General features: G+C 43.3%; 1 protein-coding gene across 8 annotated transcripts in view; it reads right to left on the minus strand.

Annotated features, from left to right (window-relative positions):
- The window catches only part of RIPOR2 (RHO family interacting cell polarization regulator 2), a 210,242-nt gene that overhangs the window by 6,426 nt on the left and 186,252 nt on the right, over positions 1-17,564 (minus strand). For 6 of the 8 annotated variants that reach the window (XM_019945181.3, XM_019945182.3, XM_073810403.1 and 3 more), the window contains 7 exons: positions 15,107-15,291; positions 12,446-12,614; positions 9,069-9,204; positions 7,651-7,812; positions 6,547-6,705; positions 3,628-3,830; positions 2,266-2,349 (listed from right to left, as the gene is read on the minus strand). In XM_019945181.3, coding sequence (XP_019800740.1) covers positions 2,266-2,349; positions 3,628-3,830; positions 6,547-6,705; positions 7,651-7,812; positions 9,069-9,204; positions 12,446-12,614; positions 15,107-15,291 — 1,098 coding nt within the window. Of the gene's footprint in view, positions 1-2,265; positions 2,350-3,627; positions 3,831-6,546; positions 6,706-7,650; positions 7,813-7,846; positions 8,315-9,068; positions 9,205-12,445; positions 12,615-15,106; positions 15,292-15,376; positions 16,692-17,564 lie in introns of those variants that run through there. The other 2 variants (XM_019945185.3, XM_019945186.3) reach the window with 2 other exon arrangements.

Genomic DNA, 17,564 nt, shown 5'->3' on the forward strand with positions numbered 1-17,564 from the left:
GTCACTGATGGCTCCTAGGTTTCTGGCCTGAGCTACTGAGAGACGGTTGTACAATCCACTAAGACACCAGAGGCTAGAGGTGGGGGTGAGATGGTGGAGTTTGAGGTGACTTCCTAGGGGAGATACCTAAGAGCAAGCTGATCAGAGATGGGAAGGGAAGACCTGGACTGGAAATACGAGGAATTATTAGCATAGAGATGATGATGGAAAACGTAGGAGTTGATGTTTCCCCAGGGACAATTCATAAAGGGAGAAGAGGGCCCAGCAGGTGTCTCTACAAACACCAGTATTGAAGGCAGGTAGCCGAAAGAGAGCCTGCTATGAAATAAAATGCTCTTCCTGTCATTTTGAGGAGTCGATATTGGGTAACAAATTACAGTTTTCTTTTCTGGAAGAAAGGTAGGCTTATGAAATGGTAGCTGCATGGGTAGACTATGGGTTATTCTAGCCCAGTAAGACAGATGGGGAACCTAAAATTGGAGGGCCACTGGATTTGAGGACCTTGACCTCTCAAGCTTGTTTTCATCTTGATAATAGGAAAGAAAAATGTCAGCTGTTTGCCATCATTAATTAAAAAAAATTTTTTTCCCTGACAAGTTAACAAGAGTTGATTGGTTGAGTCTGCACTGTTTTTCACATCATGCTGCATGGAGCCCCTTTCAGGAGCTGGGGGGCTGCAGATGGTTTAGAAAGAGGTCTTTTAGTCAGCACAAAGGATCCTATCCTCTAGGAGAAAAAGGTAAAGGAGAGGAATTGGTGCTCCCAGACTCTGGATAAGCTAGACTTTAAAACTGTAGCTTTTAAAAATTATTTATTTATTTATTTATGGCTGCGTTGGGTCTTTGTTACTGTGCACGGGCTTTCTCTGGTTGCGGTGAGCGGGGGCTGCTCTTCGTTGAGGTGCGTGGGCTTCTCATTGTGGTGGTTTCTCTTGTTGAGGTGCATGGGCTCTAGGTGCGTGGGCTCAGTAGTTGTGGCACGTGGGCTCAGTAGTTGTGGCGCACAGGCTTAGTTGCTCTGCGGCATGTGGGATCCTCCCGGACCAGGGCTCGAACCCGTGTCCCCTGGATTGGCAGGCCGATTCTTAACCACTGGGCCACCAGGGAAGTCCTAAAACTGTAGCTTTTATGGTAAGCTTCACAGCATGTAAATCCACAAAAACTGGTGCAGATCACTTATCCTCATGTCTTAATTTATGTTAACCCTGTATCAGAGCTATCATCACCGACCTGTCACTGTATATCAGGAGAGCACCCAAATACACAGCAACCACTGTGTGCTTTTTTTGGCCACCTCAAGGTAATTTTTTGACCAAGTAACAAGGAAGGCAAATTTTCCCAGAGCTGTTTTTCTTCACAGGTCATTAACTTTTTCTTTTGAGGTGTTAATCCCTTCCTTCATGTTCCATCAGGCCTGCAGGTCCTTGCACCAACCCAAGAGTTCAGCAAATTTTAAGGTGTGGCCTTTTCATTCTTTCCTCAAGGATGATTAATTTTACATTTTGTGATTAAGGTCGGTCAAACATTAAATCTTGACTACTGAAAGGCAAGCTCTTTAATGTTGGCAATTCTCAGCCCTTTTTCCATTTACACCTCCCTCTGACACAATTAAGATTGATGAGCTGCTTAGTAAAAAAGAGTTCTCCAGGAAGGATTTGGGAGTTTATTGGCACACTGGATTTTAATACTTCTTTGCCGATTTTATTTGTTCCTGCTATTTTTTTGTACACAAGAAAAACTGATGAAATCAGCATGTCATCTCTTTTTTGGGATGGAAGATACTTTTCTAACAGGCAAACTGATTCCTGTGGGCTATTGAGAAATGGAATTGTTTTCTGAAACGTATCGACTTTAACAAAACTAAGTTACATTTAGGTACTAAATTTGGGGTTGGTAGATGCAAACTATTACATTTAGAATGGATAAACAACAAGGTCCTACTGTATAGCCCAGGGAACTACATCCAATCTCCTGGGATAAACCATAATGGAAAAGAATATTTTAAAAAGAATGTATATGTGTATAAAACAGAGTCACTTTGCTGTGCAGCAGAGATTGACACAACATTGTAAATCAACTCTACTTCAGTTAAAGAAAAAGACAAAAAGGACTCGCGAACTAATATACAGTGTAAAGGAGAGGAGAAACGCTGCTAAAGCAGGTACTTCCAAGTACAGCAAGAAAGCTGTTCTATGCACCTGGCTTAGTCTCAAAGCCAAAGTCAGCTCAAAGCTGACCTGCCAGGGGCTCTGAGGCTGAACCTTACCTTCAGGCTTTTCAGGGCCAGGCAAGCTCCCTTCTGGAGCCAGAGGTCAGTCTTTGTTAGGGCTTCACAGTAATAGAGCAGGGCCTGAAAAAGAAGAAAGGACGCTGTGAAGACACTTCGATTTGTTTGTAGTTTTAGGTGTATATATCATTTTTACTCCCTGAGATAAGCTACAGATAAAACAAGACATTTTGCACTACCTTCAGAACAACAACAAAAATATCCATTAAAATTCATGTTTATTAAAAGAGCTGTCTCTTTACTCAATTCATCATGCCTTCTATTCTATGACTGGAATCACATAATACATGGCCTCTCGTGTCTTGCTCTTTCAGTGGGGGTGATGGCATTTGGCCCATAGAAGAGAGTTTTGAGCAAATTCTACCAAAAGATCAGAACTTTGTAGGAAAGTACAATATGAAGTTCATGCTCTTGGGCCAAAATGGCATTAGAATGGAATATCTTCCTGTGAGTACATGTCACCACAGGCTAGCTTATGTAATGCCTTAGAAAAGTTAAGCAAACTCTTCTCAGAGTTCAACATCGACCTCCCCAAGGACAAGAAGGACCAAGTTTGATTTTCTTGAGCTGATCTGAAGGTTGACGTGAATTGATTTTTAGAATGACTGTTCAAGTTGTAAAGGGCTCCCAGAGGACCGAGGCCCTTGCTTGTACTGGGCCCCAATGTGCTTGAATTGCAGATGTTTATTATACCTGGATGACTGTTGAATTAAAGCCGAGAGAGGTAAACTGTCTCTTCCCTAGCATCAGGAGTGATGGCTTTTCAAATTAAAAATATTCTAGCTGTTTGAGCCAGTAATTTGATGACTTAACCCCAAACTACTCATGAGAAATGCATGTGCGTGAACATACATACGTATGTTCATCATAATATTTTTCAGAGTTGGAAACTACACAAATGCTCATCAATACGGAATAAGAAAATAATGGGTTATTCATATACTGAGATGCCATTTATCCATCAAATAGAATGAAGTAGATCGATACGTTCTGCCATGGAAAGAAAATAACCACGATATATCACGTTTAAAAAATCAGTTGCACAACAGAATAGTGTGATCTCGTTTAAGAAAAAAATAATTATCCATGTTAGCATGGATAAAATAGAAAAAATCTGAAGGAATGTACACTAAGTTATTAACAGTTTTCTCTGGGGGCTGGACCTACAGGTACTTAACTATTTTCAGTATATTTTTGTAGTTTAAATCATGTTACAGAATATATATTGTTAATAAGTGAAAGAAAATTATTTTTATAAAGGAAAAGATGACAAACTATTAATAGTAAATGGCATAAAGTTAAACAAGCTTCTGCCTCGATGTCCATCATTTCATGCCCTACCTTTTCCCTGAAATGCTCGTTTCTGGAGGCTGCTGCCAAGTAAAGCATCACAGCTTCACTAACTCCACTGTCATCCCCGGTTAAGAGCAGAGCCAGAGTCCTGAGTATTTCCTGCTGGGCCAGGAGGCTGCTGGGTGCAAGGTCACTCATGACCTGTAGCAGTTTTTCATCTCTCAGTGACTGCAGAGTCTGAACCATGGAAACTGGAGAGTGAGAAGAAAACAGAGGTCACCTTCTGACAGTAAAGGAACATGTTCATTAAAAATATAAATAAGACTCAAGGATGTACATAATAACAGACCCAAGGATATATGAAAATTAGCATATTAGAAAGGCGATGTTTCCATTTAGTGAGAAAAGGACAGATTATTCAAATAGCTATATCAAGGCAAATGAATCATATGAGAAAAAAGTAAAAGTGGATTTCTACCTCATGATGGCTACTATAATAACTTAGAGATGAATTAAACAGTCACACGTAAAAATAACAGTGAAAAAAATACAAGTAAACAGTTTCTACAGTGTTCTTTTTTTACTGTCTTTTTATTTTTAAAGTCTTCATTGAATTTGTTACAATATTGCTTCTGTTTTATGCTTTGGTTTTTTGGCTGTGAGGCATGTGGGATCTCAGCTCCCCAACCAGGGATCGAACCCATACCCCCTGCACTGGAAGGTGAAGTCTTAACCACTGGACCACCAGGGAAGTCCCCAGCCCCCTGTATTTCAGTCATACTTGCCTGGCAAAACCCTGACCCTGAGTGACCCCTTACTCAGCCTTCTCTCTGTCTGCACTCAGGAAACTGGACCCTGATGGAAAAATTCAGTTGGTTGGAATATGGGGACAATATGATAAAAAATAGGATTCTGAGTTCCATTTGGACAAATTGACCATGCTCTATGTACTCTAATCCTTAACTAGGTATCCAGCATGGGCATCCATTAGCCACAAAAGCATTAGGATAAGAGTGTATCTGGTCCGTGCAGATGGGAAAATATAACAAAATTCACATTCCATTAATAGAGCCACATCCTCTACACATGAACAAATTTGTGAATGATTAAGATTTTTTTGCTTTAATTTCCCATTTCTCCTGTTGTGGTTGTTCTGGTAACTTCACTGTTTTATAAATAAACACTCTAGCAAAAAGTCTCCAGATAAGATTATGTATAACAGCTAAATAAGTAACAGAAAACAACCTAAACATTCAACAATAATCAAATATATTAGTATGCATCTAAATGCAGGGATATTATAAAACTAAAAAATGTTTCAAAGAATAATATGGGATATAATGTCAAACTAAAAAACCAGGATATAATATTCTATAATGAGTATTCACAATTTTGAAATTTAAAACCAGCATACAATCAACTGAAAAACACGTTATATTTTAAAAATAGGAGAATAGGTGACTTGAATCTCTTCCTTCATACTTCTCCATGTTTTCTAAAATTTTTTTTTTTTTATAATGAACGGCTTTTCTTTGTATAAAGAAAGGGGAAAAAAAGATAAGTAAAGGTTTAGAGTTCTTCCCATGGTCATTCTCCAGGGCTGTGTAACAGGAGGAAGGGGATGCGGTTTTAGGACCCCAGGGTCTCACTTTGTTATGCTCTTCATTTCTTTTTTTGTTTGTTTGTTTGTTTGTTTGTGGTACAGGGGCCTCTCACCGCTGCGGCCCCTCCCACCGCGGAGCACAGGCTCCGGAAGCACAGGCTCAGCGGCCATGGCTCACGGGCCCAGCCGCTCTGCGGCATGTGGGATCTTCCTGGACCGGGGCACGAACCCGTGTCCCCTGCATTGGCAGGCGGACTCTCAACCAGTGTGCCACCAGGGAAGCCCTATGCTCTTCATTTCTTGATTCTAAATTTGTCACAATCTAAATCGATTTTCTAAAAAAAAAAAAAATCAATTATCTGAGTAAATTTCTATATTATTCAGTTTCCACCAGAGGCGTCTCCTGCCCAGGCTTGCCCTCTCTGGCACTCTGGACTAGCATGGCTATTCGGGGCTGGGGAGTGGGACCTAAGCACAGACTCCCGTGCTCAGGCTGGAGTGGCCCTGGGTGGAGGAAGATTTTCTTCTTCTCCCTGTGATGCCAATCACCGTGCTGAACATGGTGCCGCAGGGTTTAATGTTCTAGAAAGAGAAGGGCTGAGCCTGGGTTTGGGTCAGGGTCAAAAGTGTTTCTGCCACTAGCGCTGTGCCAACCTGTCTACTCCCAAGAACACACCTCACTCCCTCCCCTCCCCACCCCCTCCATTGCCTCTTTGTCAAGCGTGGGTGGAGAAAAAGAGCACAAACTTGGGAACCAGAAACCAGCCCCTTACGGCCTGGCTCCACTCCCAAAGAGGTTTTCACTCACTGCAGATACTGATTTTATTTCTTATGTTCGAAGGGCCACATGAGAAGGCAATAAGGAGCTTCACTGCCGCACCCCTGCGTTGGTTGCCTGTTCTCTTCAATCCCTGGATATGAAGCCTTAGATGTGGTCTTTCACCTTCTCCTCCTTTCCCTTCCCAATCTGTCACCCCACTGGTCTTCTTCTGAACCTCACTCTGCTTAGTATTATGAAAGCGCCACCAAAAAGGGCAACATAAAATAGCACTGCCTGCGGGCTCGATCCCACAAGTGGCAAATACATTAATGCGGGAAAGAAATGACAGCAGTCTGAAATCATTCACCAGCTTCCTGTTACTGGCACACCCCTGCTGGATGACTGGGATGTGCTTAGCAAATCCCTGGCTCGTTGCCAAGGGGCTCACTAATGTGAAAGGTCTAGAAGTCACTTAAAAGGCGAACCTTAGCCCAGCTGTTGACTTGGGGAAAAAAAAATTACCACCACTAAAAACTATGACTAGAAAGACCAGGGATCATTCCAAACTGAGCCCCACACAGTGTGACCAAAGAACGTGTCCCACCTTGCTTGGCCAGCTGGTTCAGGTAACTCTCTAGGTCACTCACACCGTGGCTCGTAAAGTAACTGTAATACTGGAAGACAGTGATGACTTCGGAGGAGAGGCTGGAGGTAAGCAGGGGCTCGGCCCGGTCCAGGATCTGGGATACCAGTGTGCGAAACACTATTTGGAAGGGGAAGATGCGGAGCAGCTTTTAAGAAACATGATCAATCATTCATTCATTCACTCATTCATCTTTCTATTGTGATACATGACAGAGTGAAGTCTGTAAAGTGAAATCAGTGTACAGCCGATGATTTTTGCATGTCTATACACCTGTATAGCTTGTCATCTGGATCAAGATACAGAACACTGCTAGGACTCCATTAGGTTTTCTTGTGCCCCTTTCCAGTCTATAGTTACCCACTTATCCCCACCATGGGCAACTAATAATCGAACTTCTATCAATATATTAGCTTTATGTGTTCTTGAACTTCATATAAATGGAACTATATAGTATGGACTTTTTGTATCTGGCTCCATTTGCTCAAAAAATATCTGTGAGATTCATCCAAATTGTTGCTTGTAGCAGTAATTTATTCTTTTTGAAAACTGCTATGTAATACCCTATTGCATGACTACATTACAATGTATCCAAGTTCTTGTTGATGGGCATTTGACTTGTTTCTAATTTCTGGCTCTTGTGAATAAAGCTGCTATTAAAAAATGAGCATAAGCATGTATTTCTCTTGACACATTTAGGAGTGGAATTGCTGGATCACAGGGTAGGAGTATATATATTTAGTTTTCATAGACACTGCCGAACAGTTTTTCCCAAGTGGTTATACCATTTGATACTCCTGTATTGCTGACATTTTAATGAAAAAAGGATACGTACTTCAATAGCAACACAGACATACAGTCCTTTTCAAAGTCACTGCTGATATTCAGAATGAAAACATGTTCAGTGCCTTTCTTTTCTTCGATTTTACTAAGTAGATGATGTTTTCTCTGGAGGGTAAGCCCTTTCTCAGGGCTAGCTGTGGGGAAAGTGTTGAGGGAACCTCTCTAGCGCTCACTCTCAAAACAAACGACAGAAATGTTTCCCTTGCTCCTGCTGCCCTGTACCTGGGTCTGCAAGTCCGGGATAGTCTCTGTTGACAGTTCTGGCAAAGCTGGCTTCTAGCTGCTTAATCACTCTGTCCGCTGAGCTGTGGTAGACCCCAGCCGGGCTGCAGCACTTGGTCCAGAATGACAGCAAAGACAGCTTTTTGTGAAATTCCGGTATGGCTGGAATAGAAGAGCAACACCCCATCCCATGATACATGTTTTGAACGAAATAGATGAAGAGATGGACCTGGGTCAGGATGGGGAAGGCACCACCAAGGGCCTTCTTTTTTTTTTTAAAGACTGTTTTTTAATCAGAACTACAGGATTCCTCTGTCGTTGGCAGGTGTCCCGAGGGCAAAGAAGTTGAGATGAGGATCTCATCCCGCCTGGGCAGCAAAGGAAATGCAGCAAAAGCAAAGCTGTTTGCTTTAGGTGATAGAAAACAGCAGGTCTACCCTTGGGAGAAGGTCCAATCATCTCATCTCCTATAACTTAACAGCAAAAAATATACAGGATCAGAGACTCAAACCTCAGGAGACTTTTCCGCAGGGGGTGCAACAGAGCAGAGGATGACTGAAGGAGTTTTTTCACCCTGCCCAGGCAGCTCTCTGACTGAAATGATTGAAGAGCCATATGCCACGGTCAGCATTTCACTCATGTGGCTGTGATCATGCAGAGGGGCCTGGGGGACGAACAGACAGGAGTCTGAATGTCCTGCCCCTTTTCACATCTCTCAGAGACCTGCCAAGGCCACCTGCTCCTGGGAGGACCGGAAGCAGGAGGCAGAAATGCATAGAAAGACCTACAAGGTGTTTTAAGCTTAATCGGAGATAATCCAGGAGATCCTAGTTTTCCACTATTTCCACAGACTATCTGATGTGAAAAACGATACAGATTCTTGCCTTTAGGAAACAGCCCTGTAGCCAGACCACACAGATTCAAAGGCATCTTTCCTGGGTCACGTTCTCTACCTAAAGCTCTCTGAACCAGGGACGCTCCTGAAGGCCTTCGACTTCTCGTTCTTCTACCTTTCCCAGTAGGGTTTGAGAGCACCTTGCCTTGACAGTCAACCACTATGGGAGCTGTCTCAGCCAGCTCTGTGGTGCAAGCACAATCCTGATTACCTGTCCCAAATGGAACCACACCAGGAGAACAAGTCTGTGAAACCACCTGGGAGGCGGATGCGGGTTCTGTGCATACACTAGCGTCTGCCTTCTGGGGGTGGAGGCCCCGCCAGAAAAAGCTAGGCGTCTGCTGCTTTGACTCTGAAGGCTGAAGCATGGTGTTAATTACGACCACACTCGTGTGGAGACCTTCCTCTACAGCCCAAGAGCGCTTCTCTGCCATCCTAACAAAGCCATGAATAGATGCAGGCAGGGGAGGGGGCTCGTGGGGTCATCATTTACAAGAACGGCAGCGTAACTGCAGGTGCTCACCTTCGATGACAGAACTGATGCTTCCTATGTTCTCATCACTGACGGCCGAGAGCTTCTCCATCACTTGGATTTGCCTAGAAAGCTTCTCTAAGAGGTTTCTGGCCACAAATGGGGTTTTGCTTGAGAAAACAATTTGCTGATAAAACAAACAAAACCACTGTGTCAATTACGTTGTTGTCAACAGAGCTTTCCCCACTCAACCTTGTCCTTCTGAATGAAGTGGGGATTTTTCTTTTTTGTGGTACGCGGGCCTCTCACTGTTGTGGCCTCTCCCGTTGCGGAGCACAGGCTCTGGACGCGCAGGCTCAGCGGCCATGGCTCACGGGCCCAGCCGCTCTGCAGCGTGTGGGATCTTCCCGGACCGGGGCACGAACCCGTGTCCCCTGCATCGGCAGGCGGACTCTCAACCACTGAGCCACCAGGGAAGCCCATGTGGGGATGTTAACCTCATACACATTTCTCCTCCAGTTTGAAAATGTTCCTCATTCCAGGCCGGTTACAACATCTGCTGAAATCAGACATGTTTTTGTTGCTTTCAACTTTTTTCATGCCTGTGTAAATTCCTGAATTTTCACAGTAGTAGGGTTGCAAGGTTATTATAAAGTTACCTTTCTTGTATGTACTGTCAATCTAAAACTCCTCTCTGAAACTTGAAGGGCATATTTAGGTTGCCCTCCGGTATGGAAACAGAAAAAAGATTTTTTTTTTTACAAGTGTAGTAATTTTTCACAGCCTGATTTATTTCCTTGTCTTCAAGCTGAAAATTAAGAGCGTGCTGTAGAATAATCCTAATTACAATCAAAGCTATCTCACTATAGTTAACAAGTTCTTACTATGTACCAGGCACTGGTCTGAGCCTTATACATGTATCAGTTTGTGTTATTTTGCACAACAATCCAATGAGGTGGGAACTTTTGATTTTCCATTTTACTGATGAGGAAACTGAGGTACAGAGAGGTCACGTAACGTGCTCAAGGGCACTTAAATAGCTAGTGATTTCACTTGTGTGCAGATCACAAGAATAAGGAAGGGCTTGAGAGGGGAAAGGACAGAAGTCAGTCGCTGCCTGAAGGTTCTAGTCCTTTCTGTGTCTCTCAGAAACCTGTCCCCTTCACTTGGTAGGCATGGCTGCAGGACGCAGACCTGTACCACCATTCTGTATGGTCTAAAGCATTTGGACTCTAAGGCAAAGAGAATTTTTCAAATTCAAAAGTCAAGTACAGCAAATATGTACTAATGCCTTTCATGTAAATAAATACAGTAGAAAATAACTGCTTTATTTTAAACATAATTATAGCTATTATGATTTTTATGCACTGCCCATTTTTATCTCTTTGCAATTACATACCAAATGAATACGTAAACTCACTGATTCAGGAGCGGGTGTGAATTAGAAATCAAGCTTCTAACTCTTACTCTTTTATTCTATATCTTTATGTCTACCTGTTTTATTTTTCTTTTGTTTTTCTTTCTTTCTTTCTTTTTATTGGGGTATAGTTGTTTTACAATGTTGTGCTTGTTTCTACTGTACAGTGGAGTTCCCTGAGCTATACAGCAGGTTCTCATTAGTTATCTATTTTATACATGTTAGTGTATATATGTCATTCCCAATCTCCTAATTCATCCCACCCCTCCTTTCCCCACTTGGTGTCCATACGTTTGTTCTCTACATCTGTGTCTCTAGTTCTGCCTTGCAAACCGGTTCATCTGTGCCATTTTTCTGGACTCCACATGTAGGCGTTAATATACGATATTTATTTTTCTCTTTCTGACTTACTTCACTCTGTATGACCATCTCTAGGTCCATCCACGTCTCTACAAATTCTTTTCCTTTTTTAAAATTTTAAAGATCTAAATGGCTTTACTAAACGATTCATGGATTGGGCAGTATCTCACGTACCATGTAGAGAGGAACTCCCCTCTTGTTTTTCTCGTGTTGATTTTCTCCACAGAAGAGTTGAAGTGTTATAACCAAGGTCTTATTATCGAGAGAAACACTGCACTGACTACTGCATGCCAATTATTCTTTGAGAGAAAACATCCATCCCTTCATGGAAGAGAATTCTCCCATGCCTCACAAAGTAATGACTTTAAGTCTAAAAGGTGAATGGGGAGTTTGCTCAGCACAGTCTCGGCCTCACCAAGGACAAAGCGCCGTGAAAACCATCTCATTCCAGTGCTTGGTGAATAGAGGATAGCTATAAGTCAATGACAATCCTTGTCCATTCTGGTCAGAAAAAAAAAAAATTGCACCTTCTGCCAGATTGGTTGTCAGCACCTGGCCTGTAAATTCAACGCTCAACAGAAGAGATCTGCTGGGGTGTTGGCCAACCTAGTGCAAGAGTCATAACTGCCAACCAGTTTCCCAGAGCACGTGAGGTGTCTGAGGCTCTTTGAGGGTCTACATTCGTGGAGGAGAAGCAGATTCTTCTACATCTCATCACAAGTGTGTTACTAAAAAAGCAACATTAACCCACTCCTGGCCTCCCTGGGGTCCTTCCTCCTCACCCTGCCTCTGGTCTCCCAGTGGGCCATGTGCTCTTAAATGCACAATTCCTCCTCTTCTGGCCTGGCCCACCCCCCGGAAACCATTATACATTTGCTTTCACATTCTTTTCCTGTTCCCCACACATCCAAGCAAGTGGGAGAAGAACAAGATTGGGAGAAGACAAGCCACTAGGTGAGGAGGAAGCATTCAAGTACCGATAGCTGCTTGGGGAAAATGCTTTGTTCAAGACAGCAGAAACTCTCCCTGCAGCAAAAGAATGGCAGAATAGTTGCTCTGCTGTGGCAAAATCTTAAGTGATAAACAGCCTGAAATGAGAAGAAAAGTGAGCCCCAGGGTGTCGCAGAATGAAAGCGAACTGGTGAGGAGGATGATACCTGTACAATGTTCTTTCTTGCTGCTAATAAGTACTTATTCAAGATCTGGGAAACTGTGGTTATGTTCTGGAGCATTTTGCCTTTAGCTGTCCAGGTGGTAGAAAACTAGCTCGTGTGATGGGTTCATATTAACATATGTTCAATAATACTGGCTTTCAAAGTCCATTTGTAGATGGCGGAATGCAAATTCCTTATCTATAAAAAAAATCACACTACTCTCACCTGCTATCAAATGATTTGAAAGCAAGAGCACATTATATGTCACTTACTACCTGTTAAAGTCTGGAGATCTAGGTTTTAAGATAGAAAACTCAGGGTTGAGGGAGCACGGCCATGCCTTTCAGAGATTCTGAGTTGGGTCAAATCAAAGCAGGATGGTTCTCTTATTCCTGAGTTCTCATTTTCCTGGGAAAACTCAAAAAAGCAAGCACACATCCATTCTTGGTACATCAAAAACCTGGGCTCTAAAAACCCAGTGCCGTCACCAGTCCTACCTGGACGAGTTGGGTGCAGTACTGGAGGTGCCTGATGATGCTGAGGTCCAGGCTTTCATTTCCCGTGGTCAGTGGGAGAGGGCTTCCTGCCACACTAGTCCCGACTCCCGTGTCCTCCGTCAGGGCTTCGCTGAGGTGCCCCCTGGCTTCCGGGTGTACTGATCTGTAACTGTTGAAGCAGGAAGGTGAGCGAAATGTTAGCTGGTTCTTTCTGCATGGAAATCACAGGTCAACTCAATCACAGCACCCACTGAAAAGAGTCTTGCGCTCACCTATCTTGAAAAATAGAGGTACCTTTCAAAAACTATTTTATAACTAAGCCTGGTCACCGATTTGCCTAATATTAAAAAGATCCTGCAGACAGACTGTTTCCAGAGTTCTCCGTTTGCTTCTCAAGCACAACGAACCATCTGTACAGTTGGCTCACCAAGAAGGCTTTTGAAATGTGCCCTCGTTTCGCGGCGCTTTCCTGCTCTGTTGACGGAGTGGTTTGCCAGATTTTCTGGGATTAAACTGTCCTGTGAACCTGTGGCTTCCCAAGAGCAATACCATTAAGAAATAATCAGTCAAGGCTTTTTCCTGGCCTTAAATCAATTGTGACTTGAAGAAAAGGAGAAAGGAAAGCTGTTAGGAAGAAACATGATGTTCTACTCCAGACAAAAGCTAAAAGGGGCATTTGTATCGCTTAGTTCTGCCTCGCGGGCTTTGCGTAAAGCCCACCGTTGAACAGTCTAAAGTTGTATCATGCTGGGCACTTACATTTAAAAAGAAATCTGTTGCACCTATTATTTAATTTTATTCTTAATATGAATCTGTGCAGGAGGGCGAGGGGGAGGGAAGAGTCTCATTTCACACATGGAAGGAATGACCGGCAGAGGTGTTAACCAGAGCGTCCTCGTTCACATAGCTAGGCGGTTTTTGGCTTCTAGTTTCATGCTCCCCGGTCTCCACAATTTAAAAAAATAATGCACCAGAGTTTAGAGGCGTTGAGTGCCTTACTCTGAGTCACATTTGCCTCCAAGGGGAAAACATTCAGCTTGTGTCCTGGTAGTCAGCACATATTTAAAACACACACACAATTTCCACAATTTTCCATAATACCTCTTATGACATACGGTAAGACTGATCAAATTAGACATATTTAATAGCAATGTTCTGTAAAATTTACAAAGGCTATGATGTTTTTAAAATGCTTCTTGGGGCTTCCCTGGTGGCGCAGTGGTTGAGAGTCCGCCTGCCGATGCAGGGGACACGGGTTCGTGCCCTGGTCCGGGAAGATCCCACATGCCGTGGAGCGGCTGGGCCCGTGAGCCATGGCCACTGAGCCTGCACGTCTGGAGCCTGTGCTCCACAACGGGAGAGGCCACAACAGTGAGAGGCCCGCGTACCGACCGCAAAAAAAAAAAAAGTTAAAATGCTTCTTATAGCAAGAAGAAAAAAAGTTTAATCTGACCTTGATCCATCATCTAATAGCTGAAGCTAACAAGTATACAGGAAGATGTTTGGTTTAAGAAGCATTTCACAAATTCAATCAAGTTAGAAAAATCTTACTGTAGAATGTAGAAGGATAATTTAAACATGACATTCATTTCATAAATTTTCTTTGCTATGCCCCCAGTTTGCTCAAAGGATAAATTCTATTTCTCACTTTTTCTTTTCCTCGTTTCACTTTGGCAGAAGAAACCCTCCAGGAACAACAAAACTCCAAAATATTAACACCACCCACAGAGAGATTTGCGAAGGTTGAACAGCCACAGCTTGTTGTAACTTGAAAATCAGTGTATATAACACGTCAAAAGAAAAGATGGATGGAAACCCACCCTTTCCTTTGGGAAAGTGTTTTTGTTTTTTTTTTTTTTTTTTTTTTTGCAATAATTGATGGAGCTGAGTATGTTCACTGTGCTTACAGAATGGACCCCAGGCTCTAGCTCTAAACACATGGTTTGGTACAAGAAAGCCCAATGGAGAAAGAAGGTGACAACATTTCACCTTTATCCTCCCTTCCCACTGCTCTGTCCCATCCCCATCCTAGAGAAGGCCACATTCCAGCTGGAGGCCTGCAGATCCAGTGGCAGTTATCAGTTATCAGTCATCTCCTCTTACGCTCTAAGGAAAACATGGACCACGGGGCTTAAACCCGGCTTTGATATAGGCACTGATGAGCTTAATCTACTGCAAAGACCCAATGGCCAAAAGGAACGGAGAGATAAGGGGTGGGAAAAGCAAAGTCTAACAAAATGAAGAAATTAGAAATACGATGCAAAGCAAGGAGAACCAGGTCCAAACTGATGATCCAGTAAGAGTTCTCCAGAAATATGGTATACCTACTTAATTTGCAATTAATTACATTGGGGACAAGTTGTAGACACTGAAACCTACAAGATGTATGTGTATACACATAAATATACACACACTCTCATACAAAAATCTCCCCTTCATTTATAAGGAAGAAAATCAATTTAATTTTCCTTAAACAACACCAAAAGAGGTGAATGATATTTAAAAGCTGTACTTAACAATGAAAAGGAACTGTAAGCCAGTTCATGTATAGGGGGTTTTATCTTCCTGGAGATGTGTATCAGGTCCCGTCTGGTAGCTACAAAGAACTGCTGTACCAGCTATGACAGTAGAAATAGAAGCAGACGCTAACTTCAGACTTACCTATTTTTCTCAGTCTCAGTGTCTGAAAATACTGAGTCAGCACCTCCTCCAACGTTACAAACCTCATCACCATCCTCCTCCTCCTCGTCAAAATCAGAGGTGTTCAGAAAATCAAAGCTTTCTAAAGCACTTTCAACTGTAAGACTTAAACTGGAAGACCTGCTTCGGCTTACTGCTGGCTTGCACTGCAAAGGTAGAAGGTACCAAGGAGAATATCAACATATTCGGAAGGAGAAACACAACAAAGACACCCAGTGGGAGATGTGACACTTTTCTTTTTTTTCAAGCTTTTATTTTTTTTGTTGTTGGCAGTAAAAAATTCATTTAAAGTCGTCTTATTAAAAGAAAGTACAACCGTGGATAAAATGACACAATATCTGGGATTTGTTCCAAAACAATCCAGAGGGAAGGAAGCAGGCAGAAGAACAGACACAAGACTGGCTGTGAATTGAGCACTGTGGAGGCTGGGGGATGGGCACATCAGGGTCCATCATCTGATTCTTTCTACTTGTTTGAAATTTTTTAAATAAACAGTTTAAAAAATACTACAATCAGAAGGCTTTGGGAAATAGAACTGCTATACTCTCTCCGCCTCGTGCTCAACCCCAAATAAAATGCAACTGGCAGACAGATCTAAGGAGTCACAGTCAATGCCAACTACTAACCAATCTCTAATTCCAAGTGGCAACATGTTCAGTGCCCTGAGACAGGGGTGAGCTACCTAAGGCACCTGTTCTAAAGGATTCACGAAACAAATCCCAGAAATAGAAAACTACTCGAAGTCACTTAATCCACACTCCCTAGGTAAGTACACTTAAATATTAATTTTACGGGGCTTCCCTGGTGGCACCGTGGTTGAGAGTCCGCCTGCCGATGCAGGGGACGTGGGTTCGTGCCCCGGTCCGGGAAGATCCCACATGCCGCGGAGCGGCTGGGCGCGTGAGCCATGGCCGCAGAGCCTGCGCGTCCGGAGCCTGTGCTCCACAACGGGAGAGGCTACAACAGTGAGAGGCCCGCGTACCGCACAAAAAAAAAAAAAAAAAAAAATTAATTTTACATTCACAGCACGTAATTTTTCTTTGAGCATTGAGGAGAAAATAAATGGCATGGGCATGACAAGGAGTAGCCGTGCTTCCTCTACAGCTCTTTGAAGGAACAAGTTCCATTTCTTCCCTGACTGGACCCTGGAATTATGTGAGCAAACCCATTCTATGGTGTGGAGAATTCTACATTGCTGGATATTAAGCAGAAACATTACAGACAGGGTAATGCCAGTTGCTGTGGGCACAGAGATGGAGAGAAGTTCTTCCAAATAGTCAAGAGGATGCTGGGGGTTACTGAATGGGACAAATTCTGCAAGTAAGAAGAACGAAATGTTCTCCATCCAGTTAGGTGGCACTCCCTGCTGACTTCATTACACAAGGTCGGAAGGGCCTTGCAGGGATCTGAGTCTCTGACACTCAAGACAAAGCATATAGGAAACCGTCTTTCAGTCTTTTAAATCAGAGTTGTTTCATTCGCCCTCAGTGATCTCCGTCCAAGAGGCAGCATCATTTAGTTTCTGATCCTCAAGGTGTTTAGCATCCTAGGAATGTGAAGGAGGGAAAAAAGAGAAAGCTTTGTCCAGCGGATGCTTTAATCCTGGCTGGAGACAAAGCCACTTGCCCCAGACCTCAACTCTAATGCCGTTTTCCATCTCAGAGAGAGAGGAGGAGCCAGTCCCGACTTGACCCACTTCTAGGGTCTTCTTCCCTAAGCTAGATTACAGAACCTGATCTTGCACAGTATGGATGTGTTTAAATACTGATCAAAATAAAGAAAGGGGCAGTTAAGGATTTTAGTAGCGGGATAGTTTTGGAACAACTGCAGATTGAAATAATACTCTGGAAAGAAACCTATAGCCACCAGGTTTTTATAAGACTAACAGATGACTTGCTTAGCGCTTCTTGGTGTACTGAGCTACTGACCAGCACCCTAGACGCCTGGAAATGGGGGCATCTAGACATCTGAGGCACTTACTTCAGGTGGATCAATTGTGTCATTTAACAACTTTTTCCCCAGTAAGCAAAAGCTGGTCAGCTGTGCTGACATGAGCTTGTTGAGGGGATAAACGATGTTTTCACTGCAGTGCTGGGCCAACAGCCTCCATGCATGAGCCCTGAGCAGATGCTTTTGAGTTATGTTTTACAGGAAGCAGATGCAGAATGCCCATCCCTATTGCTCGGAGGCTACACCTACAGCTGAATCAATCTGTCATGAGCGTTAGAGGATGTGGGGAGTCAGAGCATGGATTATTATCTGCCCCGGGCAGACATCCCCTCCAGACCTAGGTCAGCGTGACCGAGACTGTGAGAAAAGCCTTGGGAAGGTTGTTCCAGGTGCCACGGGGAAGGCCACATCTTAAAACCGTCACGCCAAGGGATGCAACAGCCTGCTGTGGGTTGACTTGCCCCTGACA

Source organism: Tursiops truncatus, chromosome 10 (genome assembly GCF_011762595.2).
Source record: "Tursiops truncatus isolate mTurTru1 chromosome 10, mTurTru1.mat.Y, whole genome shotgun sequence".
NCBI lineage: Eukaryota > Metazoa > Chordata > Mammalia > Artiodactyla > Delphinidae > Tursiops > Tursiops truncatus.